The sequence below is a fragment of the Elgaria multicarinata genome, chromosome 4 (assembly GCF_023053635.1).
Source record: "Elgaria multicarinata webbii isolate HBS135686 ecotype San Diego chromosome 4, rElgMul1.1.pri, whole genome shotgun sequence".
NCBI lineage: Eukaryota > Metazoa > Chordata > Lepidosauria > Squamata > Anguidae > Elgaria > Elgaria multicarinata.
The window spans coordinates 47,362,460-47,381,812 of record NC_086174.1 but is presented as its reverse complement, the minus strand read 5'-3'; the positions used below and the strand labels follow the sequence as shown (position 1 = coordinate 47,381,812).

At 41.8% G+C, this 19,353-nt stretch overlaps 1 protein-coding gene across 1 annotated transcript in view; it reads right to left on the bottom strand.

Annotated features, from left to right (window-relative positions):
* The window catches only part of MDGA1 (MAM domain containing glycosylphosphatidylinositol anchor 1), a 311,837-nt gene that overhangs the window by 105,410 nt on the left and 187,074 nt on the right, over positions 1 to 19,353 (bottom strand). The window contains exons 9-10 of the mRNA XM_063125616.1: positions 10,066 to 10,335; positions 4,277 to 4,422 (exon numbers count right to left, since the gene is read on the bottom strand). Of these exons, the coding sequence (XP_062981686.1) occupies positions 4,277 to 4,422; positions 10,066 to 10,335 (416 nt within the window). The remainder of the gene's footprint in view (positions 1 to 4,276; positions 4,423 to 10,065; positions 10,336 to 19,353) is intronic.

Here is a 19,353-nt window from a genome sequence, read left to right as displayed (position 1 = left end):
ATGGTAAGTAATGGATTTTCCAGACAATGAAGGCTACAATCCTAAACACATTTCCCAGCGAGCAAACCCATTGAACACAGTGGTATGAGTAAACATGCGTAGACTTGCACTATTGCCCTGCATTTTACTCTTACTGAGCCATTTTCACTAGGACAATCACCTATCTCCACACTATGAATTCCTACAGCAGTGGGCAAGGAGTGAGTAAGGGGACAATAGTTATTATGCTGTGAGGATAGCTGTTCTCTTTTCTCCCAGCTCTTAAAAAGTCAGTGGAGAACGAAGCACTCCAACACTGGGGAGGAGACATGCACAGAATGGCCTGACTGCTGGAAAAAAAAATAATAATAAACTTTTCCAGCAACAGATGAACCAGTTGGCGTTTTCTTGTTCATGCACAACAACTAAATAATCATGCATGCACACATAGAAATCTGAAAAGTAATAAACAGCAAGTCAAACAGCAAGAACAAGTTTCTTCTATAGATTCAGGTAGTTCACAAAAGAACTTTGGTAAGTATCAGACAGCTGTGTATTGTCGGTGTACAAAGCTAGCTTCCAAATACAGAGTTTTGAAACGTTGAAATATCACAGTAAAATTTTATGCACTGAGGGTGGGGGGGGGGGAGGGAGATTGATTCCACCAAAGAAATAGGTTTGGATTAAGGTTATACGTTAGAATTAGGTGCAGATTTGATACATATCAATACTTGGCAGATCTATAGCAATATGGATATTATACTAATGCTCTCCACTGCAACTATCTTGGTCCACAACCCTTATCTCACTAAGCCTATATTCAGACCCTTTCAGCAGCTGGGCTAAGTTGAGACACCACCACACTTCACCTCTCCAGACTCCAACATCGAAGCTGCCCCACATGGGATGTGATGCGCCTTTATCTTTGCACACGGTTAGCTGGAAATTGCAGTAGCGAATCTCAGCATATTGTGAAGCTGCTCTTTGACAAAGCACCTTCATTATAAGAGGCTCCCTTGTGTACTCTACTGCTAAAATTGTTATTATTTGCTAAGTAGTGATGATGTGCTCTGCGCTGTATGAGAAACTAATATAGAGACAGACCCTTCCCTGGAGAGCGAGCCATCGCAAAGAAAGGCATGAAAGATTGTATTGTGCGTGACCCAGAGAATAGAGGTGCTCTGATATTTTGAAATGGCTCTGTCTTGTATATAAAGTAAATCGTCTTTTACTTCCAAGCATTAGCCCAATCCATTAACTGTCACAATGTGCTCTGGCTCCATTAAAAGCACCAACCTTAAAATCCTCATCTTTGCACATCACTTTAGTGAAGTGTGCATTATCCGCAATAAGGAAGAAAAACAGAAATAAAAAGGCCCTGTAAGACTGTTATGGTCTAGAAGCCTATGTATAAGGTTCAGTGTTATACAATCACATTGGAGAAAAGACCAGCCCGGCACCCCAACTTAAGGCTTCAAGACCAGCATTTTGTCCAATATACCTGCTATTAGCAATGTATGAAAATTTTGTTCCTGTTCGCAAATTAGGCAAACATGTCCTGTTCACAAACCCTGAATGAGAGCAGGAGTCCAATTCTTTGGATTTTTTTTCAATTCCCCAAACTTGCATTCATGTTTAAAAGTGCACACTGGCACAAATGCACATCCAAATTTGCATTTTCAAACTTTAGCCTATGGAGGGGAGGAGTGCAAATTTTGGATACACACTTTAAAAAAAAGCGTAATGCAGAAAAAAGGTCACATTTGGGAATGCAAACACAATGAAATGAGTGTTGAGAAGGAATTTGGAAAAACTCAACAAGCTCAAATATCACACGTTAGTGCATCCCTGCCTGTTATTTCTAGTGACCATTTGTGATCCAATCCCAGATGTCATGTTTCTGTATGGGTACGGTCATGGCGTACATGGGCTCCAGCATGTTTCATTATTTTATTTTGCTATGCTTATGCATATACATACACAGAGAAACATGGAATGTGTTGCATGGGTCCTTTGGACCTCCATTAGCTTTCTGCTTTCTACGTTCAGGGTGTGTACCAAAACCTGATCCCAAATATTCCAACATGATGTTAGTCAATAATCAAACCAAATAGATCCATTTAAATTGACTAAAATTCTAAGGACGCCGATAGCCATATCAGAATAAACACTGAAGACAAATTGATTTTTAAAAAATACAAGTGTAATATATAGTGAGACTGACTAAATTCAAATGGTCAAGCTCAGACCAATTCAAATGGTCAAGCTCAGACCAATTAAATTATTATTATTATTATTATTATTATTATTATTATTATTATTATTTTATTGCATTTATATACCGCCCCATAGCCAAAGCTCTCTGGGCGGTTCACATAAGATAAAACATTTAAAAACAATATACAAAAATTAAAAACCACAAAAATATGAATTCAATATCTGGAAAACTTCTTAATGAAAATTACTATAACTTCTTTCAGCTTTCCCAATTAAGGATTTCAAAGTTCAGTTTAAATGAACAAGAATTTTGTACCTAATCTAAAGTAAAATATCAAAACATATTGTTTTTGTTTGGCTAAAAACCAAGGCTGCATATGATGACTTCAACTTAATTTTTAAGTGAGTTCAAAGACAAACTCCAGTTATAGCTTATTAAAGGCTAATAACTGCCCCAAATAAGTTGAAACCGATTTGTGACCCCATTCACCATTGCCTTTAAGACTCTGGGATAACATATGCCCGAAAGATGAACAAGGTTTCGAATATTAACTTCTTATTCTCATACTGGCTTTACCATCTGGTCTTTTATGGGTCTAACACCACTCCCAATCACAGTGGCTCAAAGTGTTGTCAAGATGGGTATGTGAGCTAGATGGGGTGATGTTTCATTTTCTTCTCAGTGGGAGTAACTCATCCAACCAAAAAGGGAACTAAAAGTTTATTTCTATGCACAGAATTATTTCTTATCTCCAGCAATGCAAAAGAAACAAATCAGCAAGCATAATAATGATTTTAAACCCTAAAATGACTGAAGTGACCCATAGAGGTCACAAATACAATTGCAGTGCCTACCAGGAACAATACGGTATATTCTTCTCCTTTCAGAGGCATAACGGGCTAATATGAGAGGCCAATGAGTCCTATGGGCCACCTGAAGAACACAGATCTAAATGCTTCAAGAAAAATTATGTTTGCATCAATTGTGAAAGGTTGTATCCAATGTGGTCATTCCTTTCACAGAAGTCTCTTGGATGGGAGGGAGGCTATTTTCACAAACTCCCCCTTTCTCTGGCATCCCCTCATGCCACCTCCCATGCTTTTCCAGATAATATTGCCTCCCCCCCCCCTTTCATTCACTAAAACTCTTGGCTGTATCAAAGCGGGACCTTCCCGGCCTCTGGAAAAAGAAACTTGTTTCTCTGGCTTCTAGGAACAATGGATATCTTTTACTGCAAGTATGAAATTTGGTTTACAACATAAGGTACAAAGCTCACATCTTATGGCTAGCAACTGGCTAAACTTAAAAAACCTGAGTATTTCTTAAATGTAGGAATTAAAGCTGAGATGTTTAATGTTTCTGATCTTAGGTCTGATTCTAAATTCCTTGCTCAGAAAACACCCCCACCCACCTCCATGGCTAAAAACAGTACAAAATACCTTTCTATGGCCTAGCATATCTAGTACCATTTTCCTCCTCCTGATTGTATCCTTCATTACTCCCTTTAATGTTCAAGAGTCCTTTGGTCCCACACCTTTCTCCAGCAGAGTTTAATAATATCTCATTATTATTATTATTACTACGACAACTTGATGAAGGTCTTTGTGCAACATAAACAGCCGAAGACTTTCCCCTGCAGTTCCAGTCTGGAGAGTGATCTAGTATGCAAACCTTATTTGTTCAAAAGTGAAGAGTTTGAAATTCCACTCATCTGAATTGTTGGCCTATAAATCCTACAATACCTGCTAATGACTACAAGGTTTTGTTCCTATTACATACCTATTCAGAAAGCTGAGCATAAGAATTCCAAGGGGAGGCAGCAGGCTTTCTTAGCTCTCAATCATTTACAACATCAGACTTTAAAATGAGGACCAAACCATACCACTGGCTTCTGAGCTCGGTAAAATGGGAAAAGAAGGGCCATGCCCTCAGTTCTAGCCTGTTTTGCAAATAGAAACTCCCAGTCTCCAAAGGGAGTTTGATGTGATCTCAGTCTAAACAGAATATAAAACATTCCAGTTTTAACATTGCAAGTTTATTGCCCAGCCGCCGAATTCTGGCACTGAAGATGTGTCTTACCTGACGGACATCTAGCCGGTAACTAAGGATGGGATCAACAGCATCGGGCTCCTTCTGTGTCCACTGCAAGACATAGGAGTAGTTCTTGGATTGCTTCCTTGTAGGGTTAGGGGTATCATAGTAAAATTCTGGGTTGTAAGCTTTAGCTGAGAAGTAGAAAAGGTGCAGGGGGTGGGGGGAGAAGGAAAGAAGGGAGGGAGAGAGAGAAAAATGGGGAGGAAACTCATTACAAAATGAGGCGGTGAGGAGCACAAGAATCTATGACCCAACTCATCCAATGCTTTTATGTGTGGAGCTGATAAGTAACTAGTCCTACTTAGTAGTGCTTCTTTGCAAACCATGTACTTGCCTTCTTTTCCACTATCCAAACTCCTGGGTGATCAACTTCCAAATCCAGTGATCCTAACAAAGTGGCAGCAAATGACGCTGAACCTCTCGGGATGTATTCCGTTTTATGGTGGAATCAACTTTGATCCCTCTCTGGCTTGTAACAGCGACTGAGACGAGACAGAATGACCTCGTCATACACTCTTGACTCTCTTCGGGCCTTCTGCTTATTTTACGTGAACGTTTTCCTTTGTAAAGTAACAAATTAATTCCAAAGCAATTAAGGTATCTAACTCAGAAGACTCGGATTTCAGCTGGGAAAAGAAACAGCATGAAGGAGAGAAGCAGCAGGTGCTAAAGGGGAACAACAAAGTAGGACTTGGGAGAGAGGAGACACTTTCCTTGCAATGTCAGTAGCCATTTATTTTTCTCAGCGCATAAGTAAAACTCAAGCCATAAGCTACATTTAAAACAGGGATGTGGAAATGGGGCTGGACAGAATGACAACTATTTCATCATTTCAACTGTCTAATGGCTTATTCACACATGATGTGACAGAGGAATTTTCTATTAGTCCATTGCTTGTTTCCCTATACTATCTGAGGAGAAATGCACGTTTTTAAACACATGGGGAGATGCAATGGAGACAGGTTGGGGATTCACAGATACTCGTGGCTGACCAGTGTCGATCACGTGTTTATTGATGTGCGTCTCCCTTTCGAAGGTTATAACACAGATCGTGCCCCTCACAGCATGAGATGGTATATGCATGCCCAATGCTGTCTTTCAAAAGATTTAGAACAGTAGACCAGGTGAAGTGATTGATGAAACAGGGCAGCCTCTCCCAACTGGTGACCTCCAGTGGGCTACAACCCCCATCAACCTCAGCAAGCACCACCAGGAGTCCAACACATATGGAGGGCACATTGTTAGGGAAGGATGGATGAGGGGTAAACTGGGGGATGGGCCTGAATATTTAGAATTATAAATTGCTGTCTAGAAGGAAAACAAGAAGGAGAAAGAGAAACTATTCTCTAGAAGCAAGAGAAGAAAATGAGGAGGAACACTCTATACTTATTATTATTATTATTATTATTATTATTATTATTTATTTATATAGCACCATCAATGTACAATGTACTTGCAGTTGCAGCCAGGAAGGCATAGTGCAGCTTCCCCCAACCTCCAGATGCAACTCCATAATTCCCAGCTAGCATTAACTATCCTTTGATATTGTGGAAATTAATATTTTTATTGGTGTTTATCTGAATGAATGTATCCAGGTTGGTTTGGGTTTAATAATTCCAGCAAATTAAAGATTTGTATTTGCTTACAACCCTATAATTATGGTGGATAAAAACAGAAGTAGATTTAACTACACAGTTCCTGTTCCAAATAGTAGCCTTTTGTAATGAAGACAACATTAAAATTAATTATCTCAAACTGGAAGAACCAAATATGTACTTAAATAAATATTGAACTATCATTGGATCTGAAGACATTCATGATGTATAATGAAGACAACTTTAGAACCAAAATCCATGGTATGTCTCCAAAGTGAAATGTTTCCATCAACAGATTTCCTTGGCTATTCACTGTTCTCATTTGCTAGGATCTGCCCAATCAAAACCCACAGCAGCCACATAACTGGGAAGAGCCCAAAACATCCAATAGACTGCACTGCCATTCCTCATTCCATTCCACTTCATCCCACTCCAATTACAAGCTCAGCCATTCTTCTCTGCTATAATTAAATGGAAATGATTCAATGCTTATTTTTATTAACTTAGAATGGTAATATTGATGTTTACTTCTGAGACCCCTTTCCTTATTATTTTTATTGACTTACATTTTTGTGTATGCCAGAGATTCAGAGCTACCTTGGAGACTAATTGTTGCTTATTCAACTTGTATTGACTGTGAAGTCAAGTTTCATAACAAATTTAGAAATAAAATCAGAAGAGATGATAATCATCACCTTGCATAATATCCAATTTTTTTAATTAATTGATTCCCACGATGGAAGATCTCATCTCCAGTGATTTAACAATAATGTACGTTGGGATCCTTTATAATTTTCTTCCTGTTCTTTTAAATCACCTGTGAAGGGTTACTGCAGTCATTTGGGGGCATAGAAAGCATCAGATGACTGCTGAATTCTCATCTTCAACCTACATGCATTAGCTGCACTGTATCTGTGGAGCAATGTGCTAAAATGGAGGTCAAGTGGACTGCAGCTGTGTAAAAGCAGCAATACCTATCCATGGGTGTTAGAAGGGATTGGCACATTTGGTTTGTGTATTAAAAACATTAGAAGAGCTCTGCAGGATCAGATCAAAGGTCAACCAGATGCGTACAGAAAGTCAACATGCAAGTCATGAGCACAATAGCACCATCCCGCTTGTGCTCCCCAGCAACAGGTATGTAATTTAGGGCCATCAAGACTAATAGCCATAGTAGTGTGGGGTGGTGGAATACCAGGGTCTTAGCTCTAGGTCCTGCTCTTGAACTACGCACATCTATTTGAATGTCAGAATAGACATAAAACATGGTGCACATGCAGCTCTCTCTGTGCTACCAGACATCCTGAAAAAACAGGGTTGCTGAATGTGGGCAGAGAGCTCTGCACACAGGGCAGGTGTCTATTTGATTTAGGAGTTAATTGAAGAATTAAGAAGAGCCTTGCTGGATAAGACCAACTGCCCCTGGGAAACCCACAAGCAGGGCATGAGTGCAGGCACACCCTCCCGCTCATGATACCCAACAACTGGCATACAGAGGTACACAACTTCTGAGACTGGTGCTTATATACAGCCAACGTGACTAGTTGCTATCGATAGCTTTATCCTCCATGAATCTGTCTAATCCCCTTTTAAAACCTTCCAGCTGAACATGGATAAAACAAATCTTGATTTTCCATCTTGACCACCCTTCCTCCTTCCCCTCTTTCTTCAAGGTACCCAGTTGGTCCCGGTCCCTGTTGCCAGGGTCCTGGGCGTTATGGTGGACGACCGTCTCTTGCTGTGTTCCTTTATTGAGAACACAGCGAGGGCCTGCAATTTCCATCTATTGAACATCCTCAGGCGACTGCGGACCTCTTGGTTCAGGCCTTGGTTGTCTCATGCCTGGATTATTGTAATCGTCTCCTAGCGGGTTGTTCCTGAGATAAAGCATGTTGATGGTTTTTGTGGTGGCCACAACACATTATGTATTTTAAAGGTTTTATTGTTATATTCTTTTAATTTCAGTTAAGGTCTTTTAGTAGAATTACTGTATTTATTCCATTTTTGTAAACTCCTGACCTATTTTATCTCATGTACAGCGCTTCATTAGAAAGTGCTACATAAATTATTATTATTATTATTATTATTAATAATAATAATGTTAATAATAACAACTTGGTGGTTATCACCACATCTTGTGGCAGTGTTGTGAATTCCATAGTCTGGCTACACATTATGTGATGAAGTACTTATTTATTTTTATGTATTTATTATTGCATTTATATCCTGCCTTTCTTCCTCCAAGGAACCCAAGGCGGCATACATAATCCTCCTCCTCCTCTCCATTTCTATCCTCACAACAACAACCCTGTGAGGTAGGTTGGGCTGAGAGCCTGTGACTGGCCCAAAGTCACCCAGTAGGTTTCCATGGCCGAGTGGGGACTAGAACCCAAATCTCCTGACTCCCAGTCCAACACTCTAGCCACTACACCACACTGGCTCCCAGGAAAAAAGGGACATAGGGAGTTGCCTTATACTGAAACAGGCTATGGCTTCGTCTAGCCCAGGATTGTTGGCAATGCCTTGCAGCAACTCTCCAGGGTTTCATTTTCCAGCCCTGCCTGGAGATGGCGGGGACTGAACTTAGAACCTTCTGCATGCACAGCAAGTGCTCTACTCACTGAGCACCTGCTTTTATTTATCCTGCTTTCCCCACTGATCACCTTCCTGGGAAGACCCCAGGTTTGAGTATTATCAGGGAGACGTTTCTCTCCCTATCCACTTTCTCCACACTGTTTCCTTGTATTCAATTTTCTTCTAAGCTAAAAAGCCCCAAACATTGGAACCTTTCCTCATAGGGGAGTTGCTCCTGCCCTTTGATCATTTTGGTTGCCCCCTTCTGTACATTAAATACACATAAATGTCTCATGTGGAGATGCTCTGTAAGTGCACTCAGCTGAACGTATTTATAGAGCCCTCTTCAGACCTTCATGCTACCAAATTTGGCAGCAAATCCCATATTTTTGCTTTGAAAAGCCCCCCACCCCCGCTGCCAAATTTCAGCAGCTTATTCAGCAGTCAGACTGTGGCCCCTGGTGGGGTCTGAGGAGGCCATGCAGCTCCCAATCCCTGGAGGTTGTCCACCCCTGTCACAGAGTCAGAAACTACAATCTAATATTGAGTTATGCATATTGATTTCAACAATCCTGGGCAGTGGAGGATGGTGGCTCCTATTTCAGTGGGGCAATGAATCCACTCTGGAGTTCAGTCAGGATCAGCCAGAACACTAAATGGGCTATCCAAGGTTCTGAACTCTCCCCCGAATGGGTTCAGAACCCTGGATAACCCTTTTAGAGTTCTGACTGGTTCCATCTGAATCCCAGAGCAGATTCACAGGTCCACTGAAATAGGAGCCGGCGGCCTCTACTGGTCCCGGGCATGCTTAATTCTATCCTGGATTATGGCGTAAATTGAGAAATGGTTTGATAGTTCATCTGGTTACTGAAGACCAGGAAACCCGTGTTTGCAGTGTAGAACTGAACGTCTGAGCATGATCTACGGCACTTTTGTCAGTCCCAAACACAGAAGTGGGCTACTCTGTAAAGCACAGTGGGAGACACAATCATCAGATATGAATGGGACTGGATTCAAGTATTCAGCTTGCATGGCGGTTTTCAACGCAAATGGAATCTTATGGGTGCTGTACAGCGTGGGAAGTTGTTTGTGCAAAGTGGTTCCCGGTGGGGAATCTGCCAATTCCAAAAGCAAATTCTCCACTTTCCAGTCATTGTGACGTTGTGGCAGAACTCACCAATACAACATAGGGAGCAGGAGTGTGATACAGCAGCGCATGAATAGGTTGAATTACAATAATAACCATCTTGTGGACTGCTGTCTCCTAATTTTTATCAGCTGTAGCTTATATCCAGACCTGACATTCTGTGAATAGAAGGGCTCCTCCTGTTCACAGAAAGGCTGGTGATCTACCATAGGCTCCTGCTGGAAGGAGAGGAGGCTTTCGCTTATTCCATCTTCCACCCGCCATGACTGTCTCGAGCAGCTTTTTAGGGGACACAAATGGTCTCTCCTTCCTCTGGCAGGAGAGCCCCATGTGCAGAATTCCAGCCATGGGCTCTCTGGATCCAACCCTATTACTTGACCACTAAAGCCATTATTGGCTCTAATCACATGGAGATCCACTAAAGAAAAAAGAAGATGGACGCTCTTGGTCGGACTTACCAGACACCTGGAAGAGGCAGGTTGCCACCCCTATGTCATTGGAGATGCTACATTCATAGTTGCCACTAATCTCCCGGCTCAGGCTGTCCACCTTATACTCAGAGTAGTCCTGCTGCTCTGTTGGAGGCACTGTCAAAAGACTCCCATTGAATCGCCAGACTGCTGTAGCCACCTTCATAGGGCTCCCTTTCAGCATGGTGCAGCGAAGGGTGACACTGCGTCCCACAGCTTGCCTGATATCCTGGGAAACTGGTTCCACCATTGGGGGGACTAGAGGGCAAATGACACACACATAAAAGTTTCAGAGATAATGTCACTATCCGATACAGTCTCAATGATAATGCAAAAAAATAGTTATTCCACTTATTAATAATCCACTCTGTTCTGTGGGTTCAGGGGTAGACTCCTGCAATTTCATCGCAACCAATCTGTTTGCTGTCTCACAAGTTAAACTGTGTGGTGAGTATAGAAGGTTTAAGTGAATCAAAGGAGGACAAAATGAAAACAAAACTGAAAGAACATGCCTGGCTCTCCATTAACTTTCCCATGTGCCTGTCGATCCCAGGTGCTTTCCAACAAAGGGCTCCTAGTGCTACCAAGCAAAAGTTATTGTGCACCTATTCTAACTTTTCCTCCTTGATGATTTTTCCCCAGTAAGAAAAAAAGGTGGAAGAAGCAGTGGGAAAACACATGAAGGTTACATTTGGCAGATGAGGACATCTGCCCCCCACCTTAATAATCCTGTTAATGAGGTGGGGTGATTGCAGGATAAAAGCCATGTCTAGAAAACTCCCTCTCCATGCCAAATACATCTGTCTTCATCAATACACCCTTCAGGAAATGCTATTTATCTCCCTGTCTATTCTTTAAATCGCAAATTAAAAGATAAGTGTAAAGGTTTAGTAAAAAAATAAAATAAAATAAAAATAAAAATGGGTAGACCTAGTCCTTAAAATTTAGAAACAAGATATCTAGACGTATCATTTTTTAAAAAAAATAAAGTGTTTACACTTTGATAGACTGCTATGAGGGGGAACCTAAGTTCTGCAGATAAAATAGCAAGAGTTTGAAGGATAATGTTACAATACAGAGGGAGGGAGGGAGATAACAGGTACACACATCTGGAAGAAGCATGCTGTATGCTTACGGTCCAGACACTACAGAAACCCATTTGATCTTTAATTTGAAGTACGACGGTGTGAGATTCCAAGAACCTACTGCCTTGAGTCCCAGTACTGGGAAAAAGGTGGGATGATGATGATGATAATAATAATAATAATAATAATAATAATAATAATAATAATAATAATAATGGCCCTGAGGTCAGGAAGGTGTAAATTACACACTGCCAATGCAGAAAACAGTGATAGAGCTTTGGTGAAGACAGAAATCCAGACCAAAAATGGTAGCAGGGTAAGACGTGCTAGAAATTACAACCACCAAATTCATTCTCGACTTTCCCAGAGATCCTTTGACCCGAGCAGGAATCACTGTGGCTCTGTTTTCCTTGATGTGAAACAGGAGCAAATGTTTTGTTGTAGGAATGAGAAGGAAATTGTGTCAGTATACCTGTAATATTACACTTTCTAATAAGGAGAAAGCCATGCTAGCATCCCAGGCATTACTGAAAGCATGGTTTGTCCCACACCTGAGGAGTTTTATTTGACTGGTTCATATAAAGAGAAAACAGGAGCTGTAACTATTAGGCCCATACTCTTGGAGGATGTGGATTTCCTTTGGCAGGTAGCACTGGTTTGAGCGTATGGCTTATTTAGATTCTCAGCCTCAGGGTTCTGTCATTGGAGCAAAATGAATTAAAGCCAGCCCATGACTTAGCTTGCTTTGTACAGTGAGTTGACATGGTCAGCTCATTAAAGACTGCATTCAACAAACAACAGGTGTCTTTGCTGAAGGCTCCCTCCCCACAAAGATATTAATCAAAAGAAATGAAAAAGTGAAAATCAATTCCATCCGCAAAACCTACTTTGGACTCTTTCAAAAGGAGTCACTTTTGAGGCAGCTGACCTTCAGGCTTTAAATCCTTGTATGTGACTCAGTAGCATCATTAACTGAGTCGTGACTAGAACAAAAGACTGGCCAAACAAATTGACTTTCTGAAGTCAGTGCTTACTTCAACAGGCGGGGCAATCTTTCCAAGGTAGTCTTAATTTAAAGGATAATCTCAGGAGCCTGCAGGAATCGGCACTAAGAGCTAGTAGCCTATACAAAGTGCTCTCTAGAGGGTTGTTCTGTTTTATCAGCTATGGCATCATTTGCTAAAGTTGCCAACTGACCAGGAAAAAAAATGGCTTGGTGTCTCTTGTGGCTTCAACAACCACTTGATATGCAGGAATCAGCAGATGAAATGTTTAATAGCATGGAGATTGTGTCTGCAGCCTGTAAAAAAAAAAGTTGGCAATCACAACAGTTTATTAATTGATGGCCCACAAAATATTACCCTTCAACTACTCTGATTTGTGAGAAGCAAACGGCAAATGAAACGAATTAAGGGTTTTGCTGTATAACCACCTACTGGACAGAGCATCTCCCCCCACTGCCCCAAATTAGCTGGTGGAGGGACTGTAGTTTAATGTTCTCATCCTTCCTTGATTGCTCTGTGAAAAACAGATCCAGCACTTTTTTTAAAAGCTAACAAAATAGAACCACCACATTCAGAGTCAGTATGTTTCTATTCTGAATACCACCAGTTCCTGCGGGGAAACAAAATGAAAAATGTGTTGATTTCTTGCTCTGCATCTGGGCTTCATATCGGCAATTGGCTGACCACCGTTGAGGCTGGAGGCTGGATACGGTGAATTCTTGGGCCTGATCCAGCATGGTTCATCTTATGTGTTAGGTTAGGGTCACCCACCCATGCACCCTCCTTCCATTCCTCCCTCTTTCTTTCTTTCTTTCTTTCTTTCTTTCTTTCTTTCTTTCTTTCATGTTATTATTTCTTTAGTTTTGCAAGGTTAATTTGGCAGTAATGTAGCAAACAGAAATGGATTTATTTATAGTACTTCTATACCTCTTTTCTAGACCACGCAAGGCAGTTCAAAGTCCAAAACAAAAACTCATAATCTGATAAAAACATAGTAAAATGGTAAAAGCAACATTAAAAATATAACTATGTAAAAAACCAAGTTAACAAATATGTGTCTTGGCCCCCTTCCGGAACACAGAGAGAGTGAGGATCAGTTGCAACTCCAAAAGGATTGCATTCCAGAAACCCAAAGAGGGAACCCTTTATTAATGTAAGTAAAGGGGGAAAAGTTTCACCTGCTCAGTCCTGGCTGGCAAAGCAGATGTTAAAGCCACAGGAGTCCTGCTGAAGGAAAAAATTGGTGACCTTAATATGAAGGAGAAAAGAAGAGAAGGGGACTTGCATTTTTTATAACCCCCTCCCAAAAAAGGGATGGAAGGAAGGACCTCTGCTCCACATTGCTGAAGCCCTTCAGATATATTTCAGTCAGCCCTGTGGCAATATTAAGCAGGATTCCATGAGTTAAACTTTAGCGATTTCATAGTTATTATTGTCCAATCGAGCTAAGGGGCATACACTCATAGAACCAGACTTTGCTTCACATAACACAATCAGAACGTGGAACCACACAGATATACAGGTGTTTCACATGTGGTTCTTTTGCTGTACCAAGCTATTGAGTCAGAAATCTAGATAAAGCTGGTCAACTATTTGGAGGCAGTGTTGGGAAGGGCTGGTTTTAGAAACCTCACTTTCTTCTTCCGCCAAAAACACCTGATTATTTCTATTGCCAGTTTTCTGATGAGGGGATGTGCTCATATGTGAGTATAACTGGACTAGGTTGTAAGTGTGAAGATCCCTTCTTTACAGTGTTGAGCTATGTGGCCTTTAGGTGCATGCCTGTTTCACACTTCTTAAATTGGACAAGGTGAGTCATGTATTAGGTGAGGAGCAGCCCATGTGGATATGGCAGCCGCCAAAATCATATAGGGAGGAAGGTTGGACTAGCCACCTACCTTCCAGCAACACAGTGACTGCCTCTCCTCGAGGCATGGCCCAGACAGCTGCTTAAGATTAGAAGGCCAAGGCAGCATCCTGGGGAAGGTGGAAAAATACCTGTCCTTCCTGTTGGACTTATTGGATAAGATATTGATTTGGTCCAGGATCTCTGAAAAAGTGGTGGCAGTCCCTTGTTTCATCTCAATTAGCAGGCTGAATGTGAAAATTAGGGTGGCCACGTGTCCTATTTTACAGACAAGAGTTCTCTATTCAATCATATCCTCTATTGGAAGGGCTGTGCTATACAAGTCTGGTTTAAAAATAAAAGAACCACAAGGAGAGACAGAGCAGGGCCTTGAAGTTACCCATCAACAGTTTCCCCTGCACTTCTGGAACCAACTTCTATTGGGGTTCATCAAGAACCTTTTTTGCAGGTCTTCAGGAAACTCTAAAGATCGACCTGCTATCACTGGCCCTCCTTTAAGTCGGGGTGTTGGTTTTTATTGATAAGTTTAGCTTTGAATGGTTTTAATTGAAAATCTCTGTTTTTATGGATTTTACTGAAACATGTTTTTATGGATTTTTGAAAATGCATCCACTTTGCATGGTGGTTGTTTTTTGTTGTTTTTTGTTTAGCTTGCATGGCACCTTGAGAGGGTTCCATCCTTAAATAATTTTAGATAGTTAGATTTTCACTTGGACAGCAGACTGAACATACACAGAGGGCAGCCGCACACAGGTTTCTCTACTATGGTGAGATGTATCACATTTCTATAGTAATTATTTCAAAATTTCCATCTATACATATGAATGAGCGTATGCAAAGCAGCAACCATTTTTTGTGTGATGCACTTCTTCTTTTTGTTGATGCATAGGAAGCCACCTTAGTGAAAATTCTGACATACTGAGTGGGAAACAGTCAGATGCAAAGACCTCTCCTTGTTGACATGCGACAGATTCTAAGATACCAGAAGCTGCACAATGCTTCAGTCTGCTTGTTTTGCATCATCCACAAAACAATGTGGATAATATGCAAATTTTGCTGCCGGGGTATTGTGAAGCTCAGATCTGGGACCCCGTACGTGAGCCTCTACTATTCAAATGTCAGTGACTCTTCTTGCTTGTCTTCTCGAGTTTAAGAATTAAACAGCAAAACCAGCCAATGTGGCGAATGGTATTAAGAAAGGGGTGAAGAGGCCAGACCATGCACCAAGCATTCAGCAAACAAAACTCCTTCTTCAGACGTCTTAATATTCTGCTATTTCCAAAACAGAGGGCAGAGCAGTTCGACTCGGCAGCAAAACAATCTTGCAATAACACAGACCATAACGATTCGCCTGCTTTTCGGGAACAAATCAAATGATGAACTAAACTTACCTGGGGACTCTTGCCCAGGGCCGCAAGCACCTTGTGAGAATTCATGCACCCCCCTGTCTAGATCAGGGCTTGGAGTTTTGTGATAGGAAAAAAACAGCCGCAGCACACCCGGTCTATTTCAGGAAAAGTAATACAGCACATGTGGCAATGAGGGCGAGAGCCAAGCAAACAAGGGCACGAATTGTCAAGTGTGAGACATGTCTCACTGTGCCTCGAATAACCTTTCACTCTCATACTTTTACAAGATTAGCGAGTTCTGGATTTATTCTTCAACAGAGATGATGCTCTGAAACATAAGGGTCACTAGAGCATGACCAAGTTCCAAAACCCATTTGAAAATCTATTTTTACTTTCACTCCGGGGGAAGGAGAAACCTCACTTTCCACCAAGCAAACCAATTCCTGTTGAAAGTTTCTATACACCAGTCTTCCCCAATCTAGTGTCCACCAGATGTTTTGGACTGCAACTCCCATAATCCCTGATCATTCACCATGGTAGCCATAGCCCAAAACATCTGCAAAACACCAGGTTGGGGAAGTATGGAGAATGTCGATAGAGAGACATTTTTCTTCCTCCTTCAAAATACTAGAAACCAGGGTTATCCCATGAAGTTGTTGGTGAGAGATTCAGGACAGATAAAAGAAAAGACTCCTTCAAACAGTGCAGAGTTTAACTAGGGAACTCGCTACCACAAGATATAGTGATGGCCACCAATTTGGATGGCTTTAAAAGGGGGTTAGACAAATTCTGGAAGAGCAGGCTATCAATGGCTACTGATGGCTGCATAGCAATAGCAAAGGCAGTAAGGCTATGTAACTAGTTGTGCGGGACATGGGTGGGAAAATGCTGTTGCACTCATGCCCCACTTGTGAGTTCCTGCTAGCCAGCTAGCTGGCTACTATGTGAACAGAGTGCTGGATCAGATGCACCTTTGGTCTGATCCAGCATGGCTCTTCTTATGTTCTTAGCCTGCAGCAGCTCAGAATGCTCTTCTTTAATAATGTGCTGCTTTTAATAATGTATTAGTTTTAAGTGTTTTAATTAGTTATATGTATTTTATGGTGTTTGCATTTGTGTTGTACCCTGCCTCGATCCAGAGGGAGAGGCAGGTAACAAATAAATAAATTATTATTTATTATTAGTCATCAGAAAGCAACAGGACCGAAACCGTGTTAATTCCTGCATCAACTTGAAGGGACGCAGGTTCCAAAGGTAGCCATTAAGAATGCTACACTGACATTTCACAGGAGTTCTTTCTGAGCACCTCAGGGTGTTTAATGTGTTATGTGATCAGCTTGTCCTGAGTTGAGTCAGATGGAAGTGAAAGAACTACGAAATAAAAGGGCAGTCCAGCAATTGGTGGCAATCTTCTAGTCTGTCAAATCAATGCAGTTCTGCTTCACTTGCGACCCTTTACGTTTCCAACGACTAGGGGAAAAGTTTATTAGCCTTCCCACATACAGTCTGTTTGGAAATGCCAGCCCTTTTCTCTTTCTGGCCACTTTCCCTTTCTTCTTTTTATTTGCAAAATGGCAGCTCACTGGCGGGCCAGGTGGCCGCATGCTGCTTGCTGGACACCTGCAGACTGTATGACGGCTTGTCCAAGGAACTGAACAGGGGCAGGCGGCTAGTGGGGGTTCAGCGAGCAGCACAGAGAGAGGTGAGCCCGTCCAGCCCTAACAAAGCTTCAGGAGAGGCAGGAAAGCAGGAAACCACCAAACGATTGGTGCTTGGTGAAAGGGGGTGGACCGAGGAGATGGGGGCATGGCCATTTGGTCAACCCCAGAAAATGGTATGGGAGCCCAGGAGGGTCAGATTTGGCTCCTGGGCACACCACACCAAACTGTCTCCATCGCAGCAGAGAAGGCTCAAGGGTAATGACTCTCTTGGCTAATCATCTTTTTTAGGGATATGTGAGTTTTGTTAAATCTATTCCATTTGTGTTTTGCCCATTGTCAGATGCCTGGTGTTCTGTCATTTGCTCATTGATGGAATTGGGCTTTTCTCAATTTCCCAACCTTGCATTCATGCCCATTTGCATAAATGTGCAAATCCCCCCAAAATGCGCACTTTCACCCTTAAGCCTAAGAGTGGAAATGCACATTTTTGATCAGCCTTTTCATATTTGTGTATAATTAAATTTGCATACAATTCTGGAAAATAAAACATCCTGCAAGTCCATGAAGTCCGTGTGACTTAGAAAAAGCTGGTCCACTGCATCGTCTGCAGGTCGGATTTACAGAAATCTGAAGTCATTTGAATTTGTTGTGGATTTTTCTGGCATCCCTACTATTTTAACGATGGACTTAATTACAAGCTGGAGATTACAATTCTATGTACTCTTAATTGGGAGTAAGGATGAGGAACTAGAAAACAGCTGTCCGACATCTCTTCCACTCTCCTCTTCCCTGTAAGATCAGGTAAATAAACAATAGAATACGCCATCATTGTGGTTTGAGTTTCCCTCCTACACTGCAATTCTGGTGGTGACAGCGTAACTGTGCAGCTGCAGCCAGGGCCTGCCTTTGCGGCACACTGATTGGCCGAGCAGTGCTGTCCATCACTTTGCTGGCTGCCTTGCTAGTTTGGCACAGAGGAAATTAATTGCTTTTAAAGCTCAAGCTTTGAACTTTTTTGAACTTTCAAAATTTTCTTCACATCTACACTGCCCAAGCTTCAGTTTAAAGGAAAAGTGAGCAAAATCAGTCCAGTAGATCTCTAGTAGTAAGACTTACACTACTATATTCTTATATAAGATATCTTTCCAAAGGCCTGCACAGAGTTGTGCACATGTCTGTGGGTGCCTAAGTGCATATTTTGAGTTCCTCAGGAAAGCAGGGTTGTGCTAATACTAGCCTTCGTTTAATTAGCCTTTTTTTACAGGAGTGACAGAAGACCGTGAATAGCCCTTGACTTTAGAGCTCATTTCTCTTATACTCACCCAGGCCAATTAGCACAAGTCACACAACCAGCCCAATCTACTTCAGGAAATGGCGGCAGTCGCACTCAGCGATTTACCTCCTCTCCGTGATCTCCTGTGAGGGCTAATATATCACACCCCTGTTTCTGCTTCTTAAGTGTTGGAAGAAATTTTACCCTGGGTGGGATTATTTTGACCTCTTTGCTGCCCTCCCCTGAACACCTCTCCTTGAAGCAGGCAAGAACCTGGCGTGCTACAGCTCATGCTTAGACTCTGTGCCCAATTAAAGCATGCTAACAAGACACTACAAAGCAAAGTACTCCCCTGAAGTCACGGCATTCCCATGGCTCGGCTACCTTGAAGTCTCAGGTTTCAGTACACTCTTTTCTTAACGGAAAAGGTTGTGTTCCAGGGGGAGAGGGAGGAATGGAGCATATACATAAGAAGACAAAATATGCAAAGGCAAATATAGAAATAAGACCTTCGTACCCATCATATGATTCGTGCAATGCTTCCCAAACATGTGATTGAAATAACACCTGTTTTTTCCTCTTTACCCGTTCCTCCCCATCCTCTGCTGTCTTCCTGCGTAAAATCTTTAAATTGTTAGCTCCTTGGGGCAAGGAGTTGTTTTAGGGTTTTTGTAAAGCGCCATGCACACCTGTGAGGTGAAAGAAAGAATACGTTTCTGTACGCTAATATCAGTGGAGGCTGGTGGCTCCGATGTCAGTGAGACTGCGAATAAGCTCTAGGTTTCAGTCAGAACCAGTCAGAACTCTAAAGGAGCTATTCACCACCCCACTGACATTGAAACTGTCAGTCTCCATTGGCTAATATCTAAATGTAGTTTCTTTTTAAGTTACACTCAGCTCATTCCCAGAACCCTTTGTTTTAAAGCCATTCCACATCCCCTCACATCCCCTTTATGTGCTTTCAGTTAGCGTGTGGTAATTGGTTATGTAAATGAGTGCAATACCCTCCCACATCACTGATGTGCCCATCAGCGGCT